Source organism: Pseudophryne corroboree, unplaced genomic scaffold (assembly GCF_028390025.1).
Source record: "Pseudophryne corroboree isolate aPseCor3 unplaced genomic scaffold, aPseCor3.hap2 scaffold_868, whole genome shotgun sequence".
NCBI lineage: Eukaryota > Metazoa > Chordata > Amphibia > Anura > Myobatrachidae > Pseudophryne > Pseudophryne corroboree.
Genome location: NW_026970447.1, coordinates 151,491 through 176,328, shown reverse-complemented (window position 1 = coordinate 176,328; position 24,838 = coordinate 151,491). Strand labels below are relative to the sequence as shown.

Below are 24,838 nucleotides of genomic sequence, written 5' to 3'. Positions count from 1 at the left end.
AGAAAAATATCACTATGCACACTGCCATATTTGCACCCCATGCGAGCTCCCGCTGCGCGTGCAAGAGCTCTCCCGTGCGTGCGCATACTCGCAGTCGCGTGCACCCGCAAGCGCACGATATGCGGATTTACGGTAGAGTTTGTATGCGTCTAGCGGGCGACTAAATCGTTACATATTTTAACTATATAATGTATTTTGTAGATTATGGTCCCTTTAATAAATTCTGAAAGTTTAGTTAATGTAGCATGTTCATGGACAAAGAGATCCCTCTTTGTTTGATACGAAGGGTCAGACAAGGGTTATACAGTGGTGTTTAGTATCCATCGGAAGAGTATTTAATTAGCAATATTCCGGTGTTGGTTTGAAGCGGATTAATCGCTTGTGCGTATAGTTATGGACATAAGAAGTTTATGTCCATTTACTATTATTTGCACTCACTTATCCATGCGGCGGGAAACCTAGTTTCCCACCCACCTGAGCAGTTGGAAATAGTCACAGCCCACCTGTATGAATCAACCTATGACCTTTTGTTATAATGCGAAGACGAATTCCTGTGTCCAATGAACAATGAGATTGTAGGGACCATTGTATTGTACTGTGTGTGGGGCATAAATAGACAAGCCGATCGTATCCAGCTCCCTCTCTTCAACGGTTCTCATCACTGATAATCGGGAGCTGGATATTCAGAAAGGCGCATGCGATCGTTCCCTTTGTGCGTAAGTTTTCTCCGCAATCATATTGTCTTTATTGTTATTGTGAGCCATATCTCTCTCTCTCTCTTCTCCTCTTTTCTCTCATTTTCCCCTAAACGTAATTGTATTGTATTGTATTTCCTGTGTAGTTATCTGGTTAGTTAGTCTATGTTATATTGGTAGTGTATGACTTGTATTGTATTATACTTTTGCAAATATAACGTTCATATAAAGGTGTTAGAACTTAAGGTCGGTATCTGTGTATTTCTTATATTTTTAAGTATTCTCAGAGCGTCGGAGACGCTCGAACAGCTTTTAAGTTAATAAGGTTACACTGTGTTACATTTACACTCTATCACTACACCAAGGTTTACTGCATAATACACTGTTTTATGGTATAGTTATAAAGGTTTAACATTGTGAGCGTCTGCGCCGCTGGTGATCTCCTCGTGGTCCCGAGCGTCCGCTACGCTAATAGCGAACCATTACGTTAGTCGGCAGCCAATAGCGTGCCTGCCTGTGATCTCTTGGCCGTGAGCGAACGTGACGCTTAAGCGTCTCGACTACGGCTAAGTGATTGTTACGCAACGTGCGTACCCTTACGGTACTCCATACGTCAATAGCGTACAGTGTTCTTAGACCTCTTAAAGGGTTTTAAGTAAGATAAATATTTAGCTTTATCAGTTCCTTCACAGGTCCAGGATATTTAAACTTTGTAGTTAAAGGGCACTCAAACTTCTTAATTAATATATGAAAGTTTGTTTCCAAAAAAAGACACTTTTTAAAAAAAAATCCATATCAAATGGCAATGGTGAAGGAAAAATGCTTATATATCAATAAATATTCAAGCCAAAAAAGCAAATGTTTCTCTCCAATCCAAGAGATTTTCAACATCAATGCAGCACTTAGAAATATATGATTGAAAGTCAAACTTATACGTTAGTCGTCCTCGGTCATCTAGTGACCGTCAAAGACTCCGGCATCCCAGCACAGATCACCCTGTTGCCACTGCCATCCACACACACTTCTCTGGGAACATACCCTATATACCAAATGTACCAAGATGATTCAATTACCGTAATTCACACCTGCCTATTCCGGGGACAGTGTGTTGTCATCTTCCCCCTCCAGCTCCACATCCTCTGGTAGTTCAGTGTCAGACTGGAGCACCTGTGGGAGTGTACGTTTATGAGACCACCAGAGGGGGCTGAGCTGGCTGTCTGTGATCAGAAGTCTTAATAATGTACTCTTCTACAGACTGTTTCAGGGTTTGTCTCTCCTGCTTTGCAGCAGGTGACTTTATATCTGTAATCATTGTTTTGAATGAGTCCAACCATGCAGGTTCCTGCAAAGCACTACCCTGTGAAGGTAAAGAACACTGGGTACAGAGCAGGGACCCCTGGGAAGAGGGTGTAAACTTGGTGTTGCAAGAAGGACACAAAGATTTTTTCTCGGACAAGCTTTCAGCAGAAAACACAGATATTTATATCACAGTGCAGTGACACACAATAGAGAACAGCACAGTAACCCAGACAACCCTGATTGGAGGAACACAGAGAGGACTGGGACCAGCACACAATACCTCAGCTCAGGGCAGGGCTCCGCTGGGTATATTTTACACATGTTATGTGTCCAGCAGTGTAACCGCTATATATGCGCTCCCCCCCCTTTCTATCAGACCCCCTGGTACCAGTACAAAACGTGGTGCAGAGGCCTCTGTGGAGGAGCAGATTGAGCGTGCAGTCTGTAACCAGCAGCAGGAAATGGCACCTTTCCAGTCTCTGGACCCGCTCTCTGGGAAGCCCCGCCCCTTACATGGCATGCGGACCCTAGCAGATTATACTGACATAAATAGTAAAACCACCTTGTAATACATGTGTATATAAAGAGAGTAACCCTATGTTCAGTGTGCCAGTGTGGGGTCCACAGCAGGCACCGCAGCTCGAGGCCTGTGACTGCCGCACCCTTTTGACACCATTTGCACCAGGGACCTGCTTACTGGGACCCCTGCGTATTACTCAATGCATCTACTTCGGCATGTTAGGGGTGGCGGCATGCTACTGGCGTGGGCTCACACCCGAGTGTCCTGTCAGCGGGGATATGAACCATTAACTCTTTATTAAGTTGGTTCGGTTCCCACCCTAAGTGTCACAATGTAGGCAGACTGGTGCCAACCAGCGCTGCCTGAAAATAATAAACGAACATAAATTTTGATGAAAACTCTCTGGAGCTCCAGAGAATGCACCCGGCTCCTTGGGCACATTTTTCTAAACTGAGTCTGCTTGAAGGGGCATAGAGGGGAGGAGCCAGCACACACTAATGGACTCGATATATACCCCATGGTACGAATACCACCCCAGTATCCACTAGGATGTTATTGAAAGACAGGTTACTTGCATAGCAGTGGTAGACCAGGGATGATATGATTGTTTCACCCAGTAGCAGCATGCATATTGCAAAAAGCAAAGGAGATAGGACAGGAACTTGAGAAACAATGCATGGCAATTGTGATGATGAGATTAAAAAGGTTCCTCACCTGTGTGATGTCTATTGTGTGAAACAAAGCTGACTTACTTCTCACACTCAGAACATGGAAATGGTTTCTCACATGTGTGAGTTCTTTGATGTCTAACAAGAGCTGATTTCCCTGTGAAACATTCTCCACACTCAGAACATGGAAATGGTTTCTCACCTGTGTGACTTCGATGATGTATAACAAGTTTTGATTTTCGGGTAAAACATTTCCCACACTCAGAGCATGGAAATGGTTTCTCACCTGTATGAGTTCTCTGATGTGTAAAAAGATTTGATTTCTGTATAAAACATTTCCCACACTCAGAGCATGGAAATGGCCTCTCACCTGTGTGACTTCTTTGATGTGCAACAAGATCTGATTTCTGTGCAAAACATTTCTGACACTCAGAACATAGAAATGGACTCTCACCTGTGTGACTTCTTTGATGTGCAACAAGATCTGATTTCTGTGCAAAACATTTCTGACACTCAGAACATAGAAATGGACTCTCACCTGTGTGAGTTCTTTGATGTCTAACAAGAGCTGATTTCCCTGTGAAACATTTTCCACACTCAGAACATGGAAATGGTTTCTCACCTGTGTGACTTCGATGATGTGTAACAAGTTCTGATTTTCGGGTAAAACATTTCCCACACTCAGAACATGGAATTAGTTTCTCACCTGTGTGAGTTCTCTGATGTGTAAAAAGATTTGATTTCTGTGCAAAACATTTCCCACACTCAGAACATGGAAATGGCCTCTCACCTGTGTGAGTTCTTTGATGTATAACAAGAGCTGATTTATGTGTAAAAAAATTTCCACACTCAGAACATGGAAATGGCTTCTCACCTGTGTGAGTTTCCTGATGTGAAACTAGATGTGCTTTACTTAAAAAACATTTTCCACACTCAGAACATAGAAATGGTTTCTCACCTGTGTGCCTTCTCTGATGTGTAACAAGAGCTGATTTGTATGTAAAACATTTCCCACACTCAGAACATGGAAATGGCCTCTCACCTGCCTTAGCTGGATGATGGGTAATAAGCTTTGTTTTCTGTGTAAAACATTTGGCATCTATAGAACAGGGAAACACTGTATCTACTGTCAGAGCTGTAACAGATGCACCAATATCAGAGTGATCAGGAGAACATTTCCCAGGATCAGGGGGATCAGCTGATAGAGCTGGATGTATAATTGGGATAATGGGGTTATCTCCTGGAGAATCCTGTCTACTGTCATTATCTTTTATGTCACAATCCGGGGATAACATAAGATGTCCTTCTGAGATATTCCTGCTTGTGTGTCCATCTGCTGGAAATAAAATACATTATGCACATATGAATTTTCATGAAACAAAATAAATATTGTATAGGTTATGTTCAAAAATGGCAAAAAACTATAAATGAGTAGAAAACACCCAGGATGTGTCAAAGTCGAAAAATATTGTAATGCATATACCATGTACTAACCCCATGCACATGCCCGCTGCGCGTGCACTCAGTCCGCCGTGCGTTCACATATCCGCAATTTGCGTAGGATCGCTCCTGCGATCATGCGCGTGGTATGGGTAATTACGGTGGAGTTTGTGAGCGCGTAGAGGGTTATTAGAACATTACATATTTAACCCAAATAGTGCATTTTGTACCCATAGTTCCCCTGCACCACATCAGTGAGTATCAACAGTTTAAACAGTTCCAGGACTAAGGGATTCGCCTTTGCATGATAGGAAGGGTCAGATAAAGGTTGGAAGGTGATGTCTAGTATCCAGCTGTAGGGTATTTTAAGGGTAACATTCCGATGTTGGTTAGAGAAAGATCGTATGTACCAGCGTATAGTTATGTGCAAAAGTAGAATATAGATATTAACTGTATTTAATGTATATTATGTATGCGGCGGGAATCCAGAGGATACCACCCACAAGAGCAGTTGGGGAAAGACATCGCCCACATTTTCAAATCAACCTATGACCTCTCCTGTGATGTAAAGACACATCTCTGTGTCCAATGGACAATGAGATTACAGTGACCATTGAATTGTGTATGTAAGTTGTGTATAAAAAGCACATTGTTGCCTGGCCGGTCAGAAGACTCTGAACGCTTTCTACCTGACAAGTGGAGGACCGGCCGGGTTGCGCTTGCGAACATTCTCACGTATGTACATTCTCTGTAGCCATTATTCTGTTGTAGATTTATCTTGTTAGCCTGTAGTGTATAATTTATACTGTTTTACCTTTTGAAATAATCCACTATGGCCTTAGAACCCTGTGGTTTCACTACATATCGGTGTTGTGTCCTCACTTTCCTGCTAGGGTTTAAAGCGGATTTTACTGTATAAGGTTATAGAGTGTATTGATAAGGTGTATGCACTGCGGGTACTTTATACCGCCAGCGCTACTTAAGGTTTAAAGTATAAACATCATTACAGTGCTTCGCGGCACATGGTTTAGAGTGTAACATTACATTGCATTACTAATAAGGTTTAAAGGTTATCAATTGTGTGTGCGCGCGCTGTGCGAACTCTGTACAATCAGCAAATAGCAAATAGCGTACAAAGTGCGTATCGCGTGTATTCAGTATAACGGACATAGCGGCTCCACGGTAAAAGTGTATCTAGAAGTATAGCTTTATGGTTTAAGATGATATCAACATTATCAGATGTTACATTGTACATTATATAATTCTGTAACTGAAATTAACCAGTACTATAGTTCTGCCATTCCTTTTATGCTTAATTAAAAATACTAGGAAGCTTGGACTGAAGTATAATATGCACTCAAAGAGTGTGAGGAGACTGGTCAGATCTCTAGGCTGGTAAAATACAGTGACATGATGTGAGGAGGAGAGCAGGAGTATAATAGGGGCTGATGGCTCCTGCTGTATGAGATACACCAGAGAGTGTGGGGAGGAGACTGGTCAGATCTCTGGGCTGGTAACACACAGTGACATGATGTAAGGGGGGAGAGCAGGAGTATAATAGGGCTGATGGCTCCGGCTGTATGAGATACACCAGAGAGTGTGGGGAGCAGACTGGTCAGATCTCTGGGCTGGTAACACAGAGGGACATGATGTAAGGAAGAGAGCAGGAGTATAATAGGGGCTGATGGCTCCTGACTCCACACTGGGAAAATACATATTCCTCCTTAGTTTGTACTGACAGAGGAGGGTGTAGAATTAGAGATTGCTGTAGTCACTCAGCAAGAATATGTGACTCTTATCTGTAATAAGTGTTTATTACTCACCTGTGCTGATATCTGTAGGGATTTCCTCCTCCTTACACTGTTGATCACCCCTCACATACGTCTCTTCTTCTCCCTCTGTATCTTCTGCCTTTATATCAGTCACATACGTCTCTTCTTCTCCCTCTATATCTTCTGCCTTTATATCATTCACATACGTCTCTTCTTCTCCCTCTATATCTTCTGCCTTCATATCAGTCACATACGTCTCTTCTTCTCCCTTTATATCTTCTGCCTTTATATCAGTCACATACGTCTCTTCTCCCTCTATATCTTCTGTTTTAATATCAGACAGATGTTCTACCTAAAAAGACAAACAAACACTATAATGACATTTGCACACAGTCAGATTAAACTGAGGTGAAACAGTATAATATCAAGACACACACAGCTCCTCTACAGATCATATAGTGACAGTAACTTTGGGTGAGACCCTAAATCCCACCTACCTGATCCTCCTGTGGGGTCCTGTGATTCTCCTCTGTACAATCCTGGGAATACAGAGGACGGGGACATCTCTCTGGGGTATCTCTGTTACTGGGCCCATCTGTAGGAGACACGCAGTGACTGAGTACAGTGTATATATGTGATTATCAGGTAATGTGTGTATATATGGGTCCCCATACCTGCTCTCCCCTGTACAATACATGACAGTCTTCTCTTACCCAGTGATGTGAGGGGCCGGTGATTCTCCATCATCACATCCTTGTACAGACCCCTGTGTTCCTCTATATACTCCCCCCTCCTGCATGGAGACATAGACAGTGACATCATGACACCTTATAGGAACCTGACACACACACAGTGATACAGTCATCACCCAGACACATCCCCTGGTGTTACTGTATAATGCCCCATTCCCAGCAGTCACCTCTCCAGTCATCACCCACACAAGTTCCCTGGTGTTATTGTATAATGTCCCATTCCCAGCAGTCACCTCTCCAGTCATCACACAGACACATTCCCCGGTGTTACTGTATAATGCCCCATTCCCAGCAGTCAGCTCTCCAGTCATCACCCAGACACATCCCCCGGAGTTACTGTATAATGCCCCATTCCCAGCAGTCACCTCCCCAGTCATCACCCAGACACATCCCCTGGTGTTACTGTATAATGCCCCATTCCCAGCAGTCACCTCCCCAGTCATCACCCAGACACATCCCCTGGTGTTACTGTATATTGCCCCATTCCCAGCGGTCACCTCTCCGGTCATCACCCAGACATCCGCTGGTGTTACTGTATAATGTCCCATTCCCTGCAGTCACCTCTCCAGTCATCACCCAGACACATCTCCCGGTGTTACTGTATAATGCCCCATTCCCAGCAGTCACCTCCCCAGTCATCACCCAGACACATCTGCATGTTACTGTATAATTTCCCTTTCCCAGCAGTCACCTCTCCAGTCACCACCCAGACACGTCCCCCAGTATTACTGTACAATGCCTCATTCCCGGCAGTCACCTCCCCAGTCAGTACCCAGACACGTCCCCCGGTGTTACTGTATAATGTCCCATTCCCAGCAGTCACCTCTCCAGTCATCACCCAGACACATCCCCTGGTGTTACTGTATAATGTCCCATTCCCAGCAGTCACCTCCTCAGTCATCACCCAGACACATCCCCTGGTGTTACGGTATAATGACTCATTCCCGGCAGTCACCTCCGCGTTCATCATCCAGACACGTCCACCGGTGTTACTGTATTATGCCTCATTCCCAGCAGTCACCTCTCCAGTCATCATCCAGACACGTCCCTCGGTGTTACTGTATAATGCCCCATTCCTGGCAGTCACCTCCGCAGTCATCATCCAGACACGTCTACCAGTATTACTGTATTATGCCCCATTCCCAGCAGTCACCTCTCCAATCATCACCCAGACACATCACCCGGTGTTACTGTATAATGCCTCATTCCCAGCAGTCACCTCTCCAGTCATCATCCAGACACATCCCCTGGTGTTACTGTATATTGCCCCATTCCCAGCGGTCACCTCTCCAGTCATCACCCATACACATCCCCCGGTGTTACTGTATAATGCCCCATTCCCAGCAGTCTTTTTTCCAGTCATCACCCAGACACATCCCCTGGTGTTACTGTATAATGCCCCATTCCCAGCAGTCACCTCCCCAGTCATCACCCAGACACATCCCCTGGTGTTACTGTATATTGCCCCATTCCCAGCGGTCACCTCTCCAGTCATCACCCAGACATCCGCTGGTGTTACTGTATAATGTCCCATTCCCAGCAGTCACCTCTCCAGTCATCACCCAGACACATCTCCCGGTGTTACTGTATAATGCCCCATTCCCAGCAGTCACCTCCCCAGTCATCACCCAGACACATCTGCATGTTACTGTATAATTTCCCTTTCCCAGCAGTCACCTCTCCAGTCACCACCCAGACACGTCCCCCGGTATTACTGTACAATGCCTCATTCCCGGCAGTCACCTCCCCAGTCAGAACCCAGACACGTCCCCCGGTGTTACTGTATAATGCCTCATTCCCAGCAGTCACCTCTCCAGTCATCATCCAGACACATCCCCTGGTGTTACTGTATATTGCCCCATTCCCAGCGGTCACCTCTCCAGTCATCACCCAGACACATCCCCCAGTGTTACTGTATAATGCCCCATTCCCAGCAGTCACCTCCCCAGTCATCACCCAGACACATCTGCATGTTACTGTATAATTTCCCTTTCCCAGCAGTCACCTCTCCAGCCATCACTCAGACACATCCCCTGGTGTTACTGTATAATGTCCCATTCCCAGCAGTCACCTCTCCAGTCATCATCCAGACACATCCCCTGGTGTTACTGTATAATGCCCCATTCCCAGCAGTCACCTCCTCAGTCATCACCCAGACACATCCCCTGGTGTTACGGTATAATGCCTCATTCCCGGCAGTCATCTCCGCGTTCATCATCCAGACACGTCCACCGGTGTTACTGTATAATGCCTCATTCCCAGCAGTCACCTCTCCAGTCATCATCCAGACACGTCCCTCGGTGTTACTGTATAATGCCCCATTCCTGGCAGTCACCTCCCCAGTCATCACCCAGACACATCCCCTGGTGTTACTGTATATTGCCCCATTCCCAGCGGTCACCTCTCCGGTCATCACCCAGACATCCGCTGGTGTTACTGTATAATGTCCCATTCCCTGCAGTCACCTCTCCAGTCATCACCCAGACACATCTCCCGGTGTTACTGTATAATGCCCCATTACCAGCAGTCACCTCCCCAGTCATCACCCAGACACATCTGCATGTTACTGTATAATTTCCCTTTCCCAGCAGTCACCTCTCCAGTCACCACCCAGACACGTCCCCCAGTATTACTGTACAATGCCTCATTCCCGGCAGTCACCTCCCCAGTCAGAACCCAGACACGTCCCCCGGTGTTACTGTATAATGTCCCATTCCCAGCAGTCACCTCTCCAGTCATCACCCAGACACATCCCCTGGTGTTACTGTATAATGTCCCATTCCCAGCAGTCACCTCTCCAGTCATCATCCAGACACATCCCCTGGTGTTACTGTATAATGCCCCATTCCCAGCAGTCACCTCCTCAGTCATCACCCAGACACATCCCCTGGTGTTACGGTATAATGCCTCATTCCCGGCAGTCACCTCCGCGTTCATCATCCAGACACGTCCACCGGTGTTACTGTATTATGCCTCATTCCCAGCAGTCACCTCTCCAGTCATCATCCAGACACGTCCCTCGGTGTTACTGTATAATGCCCCATTCCTGGCAGTCACCTCCGCAGTCATCATCCAGACACGTCTACCAGTATTACTGTATTATGCCCCATTCCCAGCAGTCACCTCTCCAATCATCACCCAGACACATCCCCCGGTGTTACTGTATAATGCCTCATTCCCAGCAGTCACCTCTCCAGTCATCATCCAGACACATCCCCTGGTGTTACTGTATATTGCCCCATTCCCAGCGGTCACCTCTCCAGTCATGACCCATACACATCCCCCGGTGTTACTGTATAATGCCCCATTCCCAGCAGTCTTTTTTCCAGTCATCACCCAGACACATCCCCTGGTGTTATTGTATAATGCCCCATTCCCAGCAGTCACCTCCCCAGTCATCACCCAGACACATCCCCTGGGGTTACTGTATATTGCCCCATTCCCAGCGGTCACCTCTCCAGTCATCACCCAGACATCCGCTGGTGTTACTGTATAATGTCCCATTCCCAGCAGTCACCTCTCCAGTCATCACCCAGACACATCTCCCGGTGTTACTGTATAATGCCCCATTCCCAGCAGTCACCTCCCCAGTCATCACCCAGACACATCTGCATGTTACTGTATAATTTCCCTTTCCCAGCAGTCACCTCTCCAGTCACCACCCAGACACGTCCCCCGGTATTACTGTACAATGCCTCATTCCCGGCAGTCACCTCCCCAGTCAGAACCCAGACACGTCCCCCGGTGTTACTGTATAATGCCTCATTCCCAGCAGTCACCTCTCCAGTCATCATCCAGACACATCCCCTGGTGTTACTGTATATTGCCCCATTCCCAGCGGTCACCTCTCCAGTCATCACCCAGACACATCCCCCAGTGTTACTGTATAATGCCCCATTCCCAGCAGTCACCTCCCCAGTCATCACCCAGACACATCTGCATGTTACTGTATAATTTCCCTTTCCCAGCAGTCACCTCTCCAGCCATCACTCAGACACATCCCCTGGTGTTACTGTATAATGTCCCATTCCCAGCAGTCACCTCTCCAGTCATCATCCAGACACATCCCCTGGTGTTACTGTATAATGCCCCATTCCCAGCAGTCACCTCCTCAGTCATCACCCAGACACATCCCCTGGTGTTACGGTATAATGCCTCATTCCCGGCAGTCATCTCCGCGTTCATCATCCAGACACGTCCACCGGTGTTACTGTATAATGCCTCATTCCCAGCAGTCACCTCTCCAGTCATCATCCAGACACGTCCCTCTGTGTTACTGTATAATGCCCCATTCCTGGCAGTCACCTCCGCAGTCATCATCCAGACACGTCTACCAGTATTACTGTATTATGCCCCATTCCCAGCAGTCACCTCTCCAATCATCACCCAGACACATCCCCCGGTGTTACTGTATAATGCCTCATTCCCAGCAGTCACCTCTCCAGTCATCATCCAGACACATCCCCTGGTGTTACTGTATATTGCCCCATTCCCAGCGGTCACCTCTCCAGTCATCACCCATACACATCCCCCGGTGTTACTGTATAATGCCCCATTCCCAGCAGTCTTTTTTCCAGTCATCACCCAGACACATCCCCTGGTGTTACTGTATAATGCCCCATTCCCAGCAGTCACCTCCCCAGTCATCACCCAGACAAGTCCGCTAGTGTTACTGTATAATGCCCCAGTCCCAGCAATCACACTTCCAGTCATCACCCAGACACGTTCCCGAGTGTTACTGTATAATGCCCCATTCCCAGCAGTCACCTCTCAAGTCATCACCCAGACACATTCACTGGTGTTACTGTATAATGTCTCATTCCCGGCGGTCACATCTTCAGTCATCACCGAGACACGTCCACTGGTGTTACTGTATAATGCCCCATTCCCAGCAGTCACCTCTCCAGTCATCAACCGGATATGTCCTCTGGTTTTACTGTATAATGTCCCATTCCCAGCAGTCCCTTCTCCAGTTATCACCAAGACACATCCCCTGGTGTTACTGTATAATGTCCCATTCCCAGCAGTCACCTCTCCAGTCATCACTCAGGCACGTCCCCTGGTGTTATTGTATAATGCCCTATTTCCAGCAGTCACCTCTCCAGTCAGCAGCTGAATGATCTTGTTGGTGAGTTTCAGGAACTTCTGGTCACTGTTTCAGTGAGTGAGGTGGAGGCACCGTGATGGGGCTCTGGGTAATGCTTAGTCCGCCTGACACACAAAGATGGCTGCTGGGTGTCTCATGCTCACCGGATGTCTTCCAAACTACTGTGTAATCCTGCGAAATGGGGGAGACATCACTATCACTGTAAATACTCCCAGATCCCCTCATCTCCTCAATTATGTCCCCGTATTATTACTAGACATATAAGTAATGTCACTGTGACATTCCCAGATCTCCTAACCTCCCCAGTCATGTCCCTGTATTATTACTATAGATACAAGTGATGTCACAGTGTTGTTCCCAGATCCCTTCACCTCCCCAGTCATGCCCATGTATTATAACTATAGATTTAAGTGATGTAACTGTGATGCTTCCAGATCCACTCACCTTACCAGTCATGTCCCTGTATTATTACTACAGATATGTGATGTTACTGTGACACTCTCAGACCCCCTCACCTCCCCAGTCATGTACCTGTATTATTACTACAGATATAAGTGATGTCACTGTGACGCTCCCAGATCCCCTCACCTCTTCAGTCATGTCCCTGTATTATTACTATAGATGTAAGTGACGTCACAGTGACATTCCCAGATCCCCTCACCTCCCCAGTCACGTCTCTGTATTATTACTATAGATATAAGTAAAGTCATTGTGACATTCCCAGATCCCCTCACCTCTCCAGTCATGTGCCTGTATTATTACTATATATATATAAGTGATGTCACTGTGTTGCTCCCAGATACCCTCACCTCCCCAGTCATGTCCCTGTATTATTACTATAGATATAAGTGTTGTCACTGTGATGCTCCCAGATCCCCTCACCTCCCCAGTCATGTCCCTTTATTACAATAGATATAAGTGATGTCGCAGTGATGCTCCCAGGAGTCTGATATACATTTGATTCACACTGCTGCAATTATCATCTGTTACTCATGCCAGGGATATTATGGTCTCTGCTTTAATATAACCTGGAATTTGAGCAATATTTTCAATTCCCACAACTACATATAATAAAATTAATAATAATAGTTATAATATTAACAATAACGACACAGTATAAAAATAATAACAGATGTCTTTAAATCAGGACACCTCAGACCATTCCTCCTGTATTGTAGGACATCACCAACACTCCCAATGTATAATAATAATACCAGGACACCACAAGCCGCTGTCCCTGTACAATAATAACCATACACAAAAACCTGCTCCCTCTGTATAACACTAATAACAACAGGACAACCCATTCTGCTCTCCCTTTATAGTAATAATAAAATTACACCACAGGCTGCTCCCTCAGCAAAAAAATAATAATAATAGGACACAACGTGCTGCTCCCTTCTGTATAACAACAACAACAACAACAACAACAACAACAGGACATCACAGGCTGCTTCCCCCCTGTATAATAATAATAATAACAACAACAACAACAACAACAACAGGACACCACAGCCTGCTTCCCCTGTATAATAATAACAACAGGACCCCATAGGCTCCTCCCTCTGTATAATAACAATAATAATAATAACAACAACAACAGGACCCCATAGGCTGATCCCCCTGTATAGTAATATTAACAGGTTACCACAGGCTGCTCCCCCTGTATAATAATAAATAATAATAATAATAATAATAATAACATACACCACAGGCTGCTCCCCCTGTATAATAATAATAACAGGACATCACAGGCTGCTCCCCCTGTATAATAATAATAAATAAGATTTTACTTACCGATAAATCTATTTCTCGTAGTCCGTAGTGGATGCTGGGACTCCGTAAGGACCAGGGGGATAGCGGTTCCGCAGGAGACAGGGCACAAGAATAAAAGCTTTAGGATCAGGTGGTGTGCACTGGCTCCTCCCCCTATGACCCTCCTCCAAGCCTCAGTTAGGATACTGTGCCCGGACGAGCGTACATAATAAGGAAGGATATTGAATCCCGGGTAAGACTCATACCAGCCACACCAATCACACCGTACAACTTGTGATCTGAACCCAGTTAACAGCATGATAAAACGAAGGAGCCTCTGAAAAGATGGCTCACAACAATAATAACCCGAATTTTTGTAACAATAACTATATACAAGTATTGCAGACAATCCGCACTAGGGATGGGCGCCCAGCATCCACTACAGACTACGAGAAATAGATTTATCGGTAAGTAAAATCTTATTTTCTCTGACGTCCTAGTGGATGCTGGGACTCCGTAAGGACCATGGGGATTATACCAAAGCTCCCAAACGGGCGGGAGAGTGCGGATGACTCTGCAGCACCGAATGAGAGAACTCCAGGTCCTCATCAGCCAGGGTATCAAATTTATAGAATTTAGCAAACGTGTTTGCCCCTGACCAAGTAGCTGCTCGGCAAAGTTGAAAAGCCGAGACCCCTCGGGCAGCCGCCCAAGATGAACCCACTTTCCTTGTGGAATGGGCTTTTACCGATTTTGGCTGTGCAGGCCTGCCACAGAATGAGCAAGTTGAATTGTACTACAAATCCAACGAGCAATCGTCTGCTTAGAAGCAGGAGCACCCAGTTTGTTGGGTGCATACAGGATAAACAACGAGTCAGATTTCCTGACTCCAGCCGTCCTGGAAACATATATTTTCAGGGCCCTGACCACGTCAAGCAACTTGGAGTCCTCCAAGTCCCTAGTAGCCGCAGGTACCACAATAGGTAGGTTCATGTGAAAAGCAGAAAACACCTTAGGTAGAAATTGAGGACGAGTCCTCAATTCTGCCCTGTCAGAATGAAATATTAAGTAAGGGCTTTTATACGATAAAGCCGCCAATTCTGACACACGCCTAGCTGAAGACAGGGCTAACAGCATCGTCACCTTCCATGTGAGATATTTTAAGTCCACAGTGGTGAGTGGTTCGAACCAATGTGACTTTAGGAACCTCAACACAACATTGAGATCCCAAGGTGCCACTGGAGGCACAAAAGGAGGCTGTATATGCAGTACCCCTTTTACAAATGTCTGAACTTCAGGTACTGAAGCCAGTTCTTTTTGGAAGAAAATCGACAGGGCCGAAATTTGAACCTTAATGGACCCTAATTTTAGGCCCATAGACAGTCCTGTTTGCAGGAAATGGAGGAAACGACCCAGTTGAAATTCCTCTGTAGGGGCCTTCCTGGCCTCACACCACGCAACATATTTTCGCCAAATGCGGTGATAATGTTTTGCGGTTACATCCTTCCTGGCCTTGACCAGGGTAGGGATGACTTCATCTGGAATGCCTTTTTCCTTCAGGATCCGGCGTTCAACCGCCATGCCGTCAAACGCAGCCGCGGTAAGTCTTGGAACAGACAGGGACCTTGCTGGAGCAAGTCCCTTCTTAGAGGTAGAGGCCACGGGTCCTCCGTGATCATCTCTTGAAGTTCCGGGTACCGAGTCCTCCTTGGCCAATCCGGAGCCACGAGTATAGTTCTTACTCCTCTCCTTCTTATGATTCTCAGTACTTTTGGTATGAGAGGCAGAGGAGGGAACACATACACTGACTGGTACACCCACGGTGTTACCAGAGCGTCCACCGCTATTGCCTGAGGGTCCCTTGACCTGGCGCAATACCTGTCTAGTTTTTTTGTTTAGACGGGACGCCATCATTTACGTGGGCGACTGACGTGATGTTGTCCGATTGGATCAACACCGCCTGACCCTGAAGCAGGGGTTTCGCTTGACTTAGGGCATTGTAAATGGCCCTTAGTTCCAGAATGTTTATATGAAGAGATGTTTCCATGCTTGACCACAAGCCCTGGAAATTTCTTCCCTGTGTGACTGCTCCCCAGCCTCTCAGGCTTGCATCCGTGGTCACCAGGATCCAATCCTGAATGCCAAATCTGCGGCCCTCTAGTAGATGAGCACTCTGCAGCCACCACAGAAGAGACACCCTTGTCCTTGGTGACAGGGTTATCCGCTGATGCATCTGAAGATGCGATCCGGACCATTTGTCCAGTAGATCCCACTGAAATGTTCTTGCATGGAATCTTCCGAATGGAATCGCTTCGTAAGAAGCCACCATTTTTCCCAGGACCCTCGTGCACTGATGCACTGACACCTGGGCAGGTTTTAGGAGGTTCCTGACTAGCTCGGATAACTCACTGGCCTTCTCCTCCGGGAGAAACACCTTCTTCTGGACTGTGTCCAGAATCATTCCTAGGAACAGAAGACGCGTCGTTGGAATCAGCTGCGATTTTGGAATATTTAGGATCCACCCGTGCTGACGTAACACTACCTGAGATAGTGCTACTGCGACTTCTAACTGTTCCCTGGACCTTGCCCTTATCAGGAGATCGTCCAAGTAAGGGATAATTAAGATGCCTTTTCTTCGAAGAAGAATCATCATTTCGGCCATTACCTTGGTAAAGCACCGAGGTGCCGTGGACAACCCAAACGGCAGCGTCTGAAACTGATAATGACAGTTTTGTACTACAAACCTGAGATACCCTTGGTGAGAAGGGTAGATTGGGACGTGGAGATAAGCATCCTTGATGTCCAGAGACACCATATAGTCCCCTTCTTCCAGGTTCGCTATCACCGCTCTGAGTGACTCCATCTTGAATTTGAACCTTTTTATGTAAGTGTTCAAGGATTTCAGATTAAAAATTGGTCTCACCGAGCCGTCCGGCTTCGGTACCACAAACAGCGTGGAATAATACCCCTTTCCCTGTTGTAAGAGGGGTACCTTGATTATCACCTGCTGGGAATACAGCTTGTGAATGGCTTCCAAAACTGCCTCCCTGTCTGAGGGAGACTTTGGTAGAGCAGACTTCAGGAACCGGCGAGGGGGAGACGCCTCGAATTCCAGTTTGTACCCCTGCGACACTACCTGTAGAATCCAGGGGTCCACTTGCGAGTGAGCCCACTGCGCGTTGAAATTCTTGAGACGGGCCCCCACCATGTCTGAGTCTGCTTGTAAAGCCCCAGCGTCATGCTGAAGACTTGGCAGAAGCAGGGGAGGGCTTCTGCTCCTGGGAAGCGGCTGCATGGTGCAGTCTTTTTCCCCTTCCTCTGCCGCGGGGCAGAAAAGAGTGGCCTTTTGCTCGCTTGTATTTATGGGAACGAAAGGACTGGGTTTGGAAAGACGGTGTCTTTTTCTGCTGATGTGAAGTGACCTGGGGTAAAAAGGTGGACTTTCCAGCCGTTGCCGCGGCCACCAGGTCCGATAGACCAGCCCCAAATAACTCCTCCCCTCTATACGGCAATACTTCCATATGTCGTTTGGAATCCGCATCCCCTGACCACTGTCGCGTCCATAACGCTCTTCTGGCAGAAATGGACATAGCACTTACTCTTGATGCCAGGGTGCAAATATCCCTCTGTGCATCACGCATATATAGTAATGCATCCTTCAAATGCTCTATAGTTAACAATATATTGTCCCTATCCAGGGTATCAATATTTTCAGTCAGGGAATCCGACCACGCTACTCCAGCACTGCACATCCAGGCTGAAGCGATTGCTGGTCGCAGTATAACACCAGTATGTGTGTATATACTTTTTAGGATATTTTCCAGCCTTCTATCAGCTGGTTCTTTGAGGGTGGCCGTATCAGGAGACGGTAACGCTACTTGTTTAGATAAACGTGTGATCGCCTTATCTACCCTAGGGGGTGTTTCCCAACGCGTCCTAACCTCAGGCGGGAAAGGATATAGTGCCAATAATTTATTAGAAATTAGCAGTTTTTTGTCAGGGGAAACCCACGCTTTATCACACACCTCATTAATTTCATCTGACTCAGGAAAAACTATTGGTAGTTTTTTCACACCCCACATAATACCCTTCTTAGTGGTACTTGTAGTGTCAGAAATGTTCAATGCCTCTTTCATTGCCGTGATCATGTAACGTGTGGCCCTACTGGACATTACGTTTGACTCATCACCGTCGACACTAGACTCAGTATCTGTGTCTGGGTCTGTGTCGACCCACTGAGGTAACGGGCGTTTTAGGGCCCCTGACGGTGTCTGAGACGCCTGGACAGGCACTAATTGATTTGCCGGCTGTCTCAGTTTTTTGTAAAGTGCTGACATTATCACTTAACTGTTTAAATACGATCATCCAGTCAGGTGTCGACTCCCTAGGGGGTGACATCACTAACGCAGGCAATTGCTCCGCCTCCACATCATTTTCCTCCTCATACATGTCGACACCCACGTACCGACACACAGCACACACACCGGGAATGCTCTGATAGAGGACAGGACCCCACGAGCCCTTTGGAGAGACAGAGGGAGAGTCTGCCAGCACACACCCAGCGCTATATATATATATACAGGGATAACCTTATATAAGTGTTATTCCCTTATAGCTGCTGATTATTGTTATTTGCTGCCAAAAATGCCCCCCCTTCTCTTTTTTACCTTGATTCTGAAGCAGGACTGCAGGGGAGAGTCAGGGAGCCCGTCCTTCCAGCGGAGCTGTGAGGGAAAATGGCGCTTGTGTGCTGAGGAGATAGGCTCCGCCCCTTCACAACGTCCTTATCTCCCGCTTTTTTGTGTAAAAATGGCAGGGGTTAAAATACATCCATATAGCCCAGGAGCTATATGTGATGTATTCTTTTGCCACCTAAGGTAATATCTCTTATATTGCGTCTCAGGGCGCTCCCCCCCAAGCGCCCTGCACCCTCAGTGACCGGAGTGTGAAGTGTGCTGAGAGCAATGGCGCACAGCTGCGGTGCTGTGCGCTACCTTAGTCTGAAGACAGGATCGTCTTCTGCCGCCGATTTCACCGGACCTCTTCGTCTCTTCTGGCTCTGTAAGGGGGACGGCGGCGCGGCTCCGGTGACCCATCCAGGCTGTACCTGTGATCGTCCCTCTGGAGCTAATGTCCAGTAGCCTAAGAAGCCCAATCCACTCTGCACGCAGGTGAGTTCGCTTCTTCTCCCCTTAGTCCCACGATGCAGTGAGCCTGTTGCCAGCAGGACTCACTGAAAATAAGAAAACCTAAATTTAAACTTTTATTCTAAGCAGCTCTTTAGGAGAGCCACCTAGCCTGCACCCTTCTCGGCCGGGCACAAAAATCTAACTGAGGCTTGGAGGAGGGTCATAGGGGGAGGAGCCAGTGCACACCACCTGATCCTAAAGCTTTTATTCTTGTGCCCTGTCTCCTGCGGAGCCGCTATCCCCCTGGTCCTTACGGAGTCCCAGCATCCACTAGGACGTCAGAGAAATAATAATAGTAATAACAGGTTACCACCGGCTGCTCCCCCTGTATAATAATAATAATAATAATAATAGTAATAACAGGACACCCCAGGCTACTCCCTCTGTATAATAATAATAATAATAATAATAATAACAACAACAACAACAACAACAACAGGACACCACAGGCTGCTACCCCTGTATAGTAATATTAATAGGTTACCACAGGCTGCTCTCCCTGTATAATAATAATAATAATAATAACCTTGATGGGATCACAAAGGACAAGCAGAGCGTCCGACTTCCTGTGACGAGAAGTTCTCTTCACATATATTTTCAAAGCCCTCCCACTGGCATCACAATAGGTTGGTTGATATGAAAAGCTGTAAAAATCAAGTAGGGACTCTTGCATGACAATGCACCAAATTCTGACACACGTCTAGCAGAAGCCAAGGCCAACAGTGTGACCGCCTTCCAAGTAAGAAACTTAATGTCCATCTCCTGTAAAGGCTCAAACCAATCCGATTGCAGGTACTGCAGCACCACATTAAGATTCCAAGATGCCGTAGGAGGCACAAAGGGTGGTTGGATGTGCAGAACCCCTTTCAAGAAAGTCTGAACCTCAGCGAGAGCAGTCAATTGTTTCTGGAAGAAAACGGACAAGGCTAAAATCTGGACCTTTATGGAGCCCAAGCGTAGGCCCACATCCACACCTGCTTGCAGAAAGAGGAGAAACCGTCCCAGTTGAAACTCCACCGTAGGAAACTTCTTGGATTCACACCAAGACACATACTTTTTCCAAATCCGATGGTAATGTTTAGATGTTACTCCCTTCCTAGTCTGTATCAGGGTAGGAATGACCTTGTTCGGAATGCCTTTCCGAGCTAAGATCTGTTGTTCAACCTCCATGCCGTCAAACGTAGCCCCGGTAAGTCTTGAAAGGTGAACGGCCCCTGTTGCAGAAGGTCCTTTCGAAGAGGAAGAGGCCTTGGATCATCCAGTAGTAATTCCAGTAGATCCGCGTACCAAGCCCTTCTTGGCCAGTCCGGAGCAATGAGGATCGCCAGAACTCTTGTTCTTTTTTATTAGTTTGAGAATCCTTGGGATGAGTGAAAGTGGAGGGAACACCTACACTGACTGGAATGACCACGGAGTTACCAGTGCGTCCACCGCCACTGCTTGTGGGCCTCTCGACCTCCGAAGCTTCTTGTTGAGGCGAGAGGTCATCATGTCTATCTGAGGTACACCCCATCGGCTTGTCACCTCTGTGAACACCTCCGGGTGGAGGCCCCATTCTCCTGGATGGAGATTGTGTCTGCTGAGGAAGTACGCTTCCCAGTTGTCTACTCCTGGAATGAAGATTGCTGACAGTGCCACTTTTCTGCCCAGAGGAGGATTCTTGTTACCTCTGACATTGCTGCTCTGCTCTTCGTTCCACCCTGTCGGTTTATGTAGGACACTGCCGTTACATTGTCAGACTGAACCTGAATGGCCTGATCTTGCAGTAGATGTGCCACATGTAGAAGGCCGTTGTATATGGCCCTTAGTTCCAGAATGTTTATCAGAAGGATGGATTACAGACTTGACCACTTTCCTTGTAAGTTTTCCCCTTGGGTGACTGCTCCCCAACCTCTGAGACTTGCATCCGTGGTTAGAAGGATCCAATTCTGAATTCCGAACCTGCAGCCCTCGAGTAGGTGAGAAGTTTGCAGCCACCAGAGGAGTGAAATTCTGGCTTTTAGCGACAGGCGTATCAGCTGGTGCATGTGAAGATGTGATCCCAACCATGTGTCCAGGAGATCCAGCTGGAAGGACTGCGCATGGAATCTTCCGTACTGTAAAGCCTAGTAGGAGGCTACCATCTTCCCCAGAAGGCGAATGCACTGATGAACCGATACCCGGTCTGGCTTCAGGACATCCCATACCATTGATTGGATCACCAGCGCTTTTTCCACCAGTAGAAACACCCTCTGCACTTCCGTGTCAAGTATCATCCCCAGGAAGGGCAGTCTCCTTGTCGGCTCCAAATGTGACTTTGGAAGGTTCAGGATCCACCCATGATCCTGGAGTAGTCGAGTTGAGAGAGCAATACTCCGTAACATCCTCTTCCTGGAAGATGCTTTTATCAGCAGATCGTCCAGATATGGAATTATGTTCACTCCCTGCTTGCGGAGGAGTAGCATCATCTCTGCCATGACCTTGGTGAACACCCTCGGTTCTGTGGAGAGGCAAATGGCAATGCCTGGAACTGATAGTGACAGTCCAGCAGCATAAATCTTAGATAAGCCTGGTGAGGTGGCCAGATCGGAATGTGAAGGTATGCATCCTTGATATCATGGGATGCCAGGAATTCCCCCTCCTCCAGACCTGAGATCACCGCTCTCAGAGACTCCATCTTGAATTTGAATTCCCTCAAGTAGGGGTTCAATGACTTCAGGTTCAATATGGGCCTTACTGAACCGTCCGGTTTTGGTACCACAAACAGGTTTGCATAATAACCCTTGGTTTTCGGGTAAGGTGGAACTGGACCAATGACAATTGTTTGTACCAATTCTTGAATGGCTTCCTGTAAGATAGCACTTTCTATCAGCGAAGCTGGTAAGCCTGATTTGAAGAATCTGTGAGGTGGGAACACTTGAATCTCCAGTCTGTACCCCCGGGCAAGAATATCCTTTACCCATGGGTCTAGGCATGATGATGTCTAGATGTGACTGAAATCCTTTAGTCTTGCTCCCACCTGTACTATCTCCAGGCTGGGAGGTCCACCATCATGCTGAAGACTTTGAGGAAGCAGAAACTGGTTTCTGTTCCTTAGAACCTGTTGTTGCAGGTTTTTGGATTTTCCCCCACCTCCTCTAAAGACAGTGGAAAGGGGTTTGGACTTTTTAACTTTTGCGGTCCATAAGGACTGCAGTGAAGACGTAGGATAAGATTTCCTAGCCGGTGGTGCTGCTGAGGGAAGAAAGGTTAACTTACTTGCAGTTGCCGTGGAGATCCACGCATCCAATGTGTCCCCAAACAGAGCCTGACCTGTGAAGGGTAGGTTCTCCACACTTTTATTGGATTCTGCATCTGCAGACCATTGGCATAGCCAGAGTCCTATGCGTGCCGAGACTGCCATGGAAGTAGCCCTTGTGTTCAGCATGCCAAGGTCCTTCATGGCCTCCACCATGAAACCTGCAGAATCCTGTATGTGACGCAAAAACAAGTCAATATCACTCCTATCCATAGTGTCTAAGTCCTCTAGTATGGTGCCTGACCACTTTACTGTGGCTTTAGAAATCCACGCACAAGTAATAGTGGGCCTTAAAGCCACGCCTGTAGCAGTGTATATTGATTTGAGCGTAGTCTCAATCTTGCGATCAGCCTGCTCTTTTAAAGTGGTTGAACCAGGGACAGGTAAAACCACCTTTTTAGACAGCCTAGATACAGAAGCGTCTACTATAGGTGGGTTTTCCCACTTCTTCCTATCCTCTTCAGGGGAAGGGAAAGCAATGAGAACCCTTTTGGGGATCTGGATTTTTTTCTCTGTTTTTTTCCCAGGATTTTTCAAACAAAGAAGTTAACTCCTTAGAAGCCAGGAAGGTAAGCGAGGATTTCTTACTTTCTGTAAAATAAGATTCCTCTACCTGCTCAGGAACCTTCTCAGTAATATGTAAAATGTCCGTAATGGCTTCAATCATTAGCTGCACCCCTTTAGCAATGGATGCATCCCCCCCTGCATATCCCCATCACCGTCCCCTGTATCAGAGTCGGTATCAGTGTCAGCTTGCATTATCTGGGCAAGTGTACGTTTTTGTGGGTATGTAGTGAGAGCTGAATACTTCAAACCCACTACAGATTGTCTCAAAACCTGCGTCTCTTTCTCAGTATGTGACATCCTTGTTGAAATCTGGGATATCATTCCCCTTAAAGAATCCACCCATGGGGGTTTGGAGTCAGAAAGGTGAGACAGCACATTGCAGTCCTGAGTACATGGAATAGACTCCTCAGGAGAAGATACACACTCTGCAGCACAGGACACAGAGTCCTTAGACATGGTAATGTGGATATACACACACACACACACACACACACTTACACACACACACACACACACACACGTCAGACACAGTTTCCCCCAGAGTACCTTCAGAGAGTCACAGAGAATAAGGAGCCAGCCACACAGCGCCCCTGTAGGCAGTTATTATACACTCCCCCCCCCCCCCTCACTCCCCCGGTACCGCAGAGGTATGCTGGAGTTATGTGGAGGGCAGCGCTCCCTGTCAGCGTCTCTTCCTGTGATCTGCAGGGAGAAAATGGCGCTGGTGAGTGCTCTGAAAAGCCCCGCCCCCTGTGTAATGGCGCGTCTTCCCGCACTAATTGTTTATACTGGCCTGAGGATTTTAGTGATAACAGGAGGATTAGCCCCTGTTAGCTGCGTGACCAGTGTAGGGTTTATCCGGTGCTGGCTCAGGACGCTCCTCAAAGTCCCTACACTGTGTGTTGCTGAGCCTTCCTGGAGCACAGCCTGTAAGAGCTGCGCTCCCACGCTTGTGCCGCCATACCCGCTGGTGACCCGCTAACCGGGCCGCCGGCGCTATAATCACCACTCTTCTTTCTTCTGGCTCTGTTAGGGGGTGGCGGCCGTGCTTCGGGAGACAGCTGTCGCCTTGTGGGCTTGTGATCAGCACCCTCAGGAGCTCAGTGTCCTGTCAGCGGAGTAGAGAGCCATTAACTTCTAGAGTTGGTTCCTACTCCCACCCCATAGCCCCACGAAGTCCTAACTAACAATGACAGCACAGGATGCTCCCCCTGTATATTATGACAACACAGGCCACTCCCCCTGTATACTATGACAACACAGGATGCTCCCCCTGTATATTATGACAACACAGGCCGCTCCCCCTGTATACTATGACAGCACAGGATGCTCCCCCTGTATATTATGACAACACAGGCCACTCCCCCTGTATACTATGACAACACAGGATGCTCCCCCTGTATATTATGACAACACAGGCCGCTCCCCCTGTATACTATGACAACACAGGCCGCTCCCCCTGTATATTATGACAACACAGGCCACTCCCCCTGTATACTATGACAACACAGGATGCTCCCCCTGTATATTATGACAACACAGGATGCTACCCCTGTATATTATGACAACACAGGCCGCTCCCCCTGTATACTATGACAGCACAGGATGCTCCCCCTGTATATTATGACAACACAGGCCACTCCCCCTGTATACTATGACAACACAGGATGCTCCCCCTGTATATTATGACAACACAGGATGCTACCCCTGTATATTATGACAACACAGGCCGCTCCCCCTGTATATTATGACAACACAGGATGCTACCCCTGTATATTATGACAACACAGGCCGCTC

At 47.2% G+C, this 24,838-nt stretch overlaps 1 protein-coding gene across 2 annotated transcripts in view; it reads right to left on the bottom strand.

Annotated features, from left to right (window-relative positions):
- Window positions 1–2,153: 2,153 nt before the first annotated feature.
- Window positions 2,154–24,838, bottom strand: part of LOC135043502 (zinc finger protein OZF-like) — a 31,893-nt gene continuing 9,208 nt past the window's right edge. Inside the window, exons 2-6 of one of the 2 annotated variants that reach the window (XM_063955125.1) lie at window positions 12,244–12,424; window positions 7,108–7,187; window positions 6,892–6,989; window positions 6,446–6,746; window positions 2,154–4,518 (exon numbers count right to left, since the gene is read on the bottom strand). In XM_063955125.1, coding sequence (XP_063811195.1) covers window positions 3,263–4,518; window positions 6,446–6,746; window positions 6,892–6,989; window positions 7,108–7,141 — 1,689 coding nt within the window. In that variant the 5' untranslated portion in view covers window positions 7,142–7,187; window positions 12,244–12,424 and the 3' untranslated portion in view covers window positions 2,154–3,262. The remainder of the gene's footprint in view (window positions 4,519–6,445; window positions 6,747–6,891; window positions 6,990–7,107; window positions 7,188–12,243; window positions 12,425–24,838) is intronic. The other variant, XM_063955126.1, reaches the window with a different exon arrangement.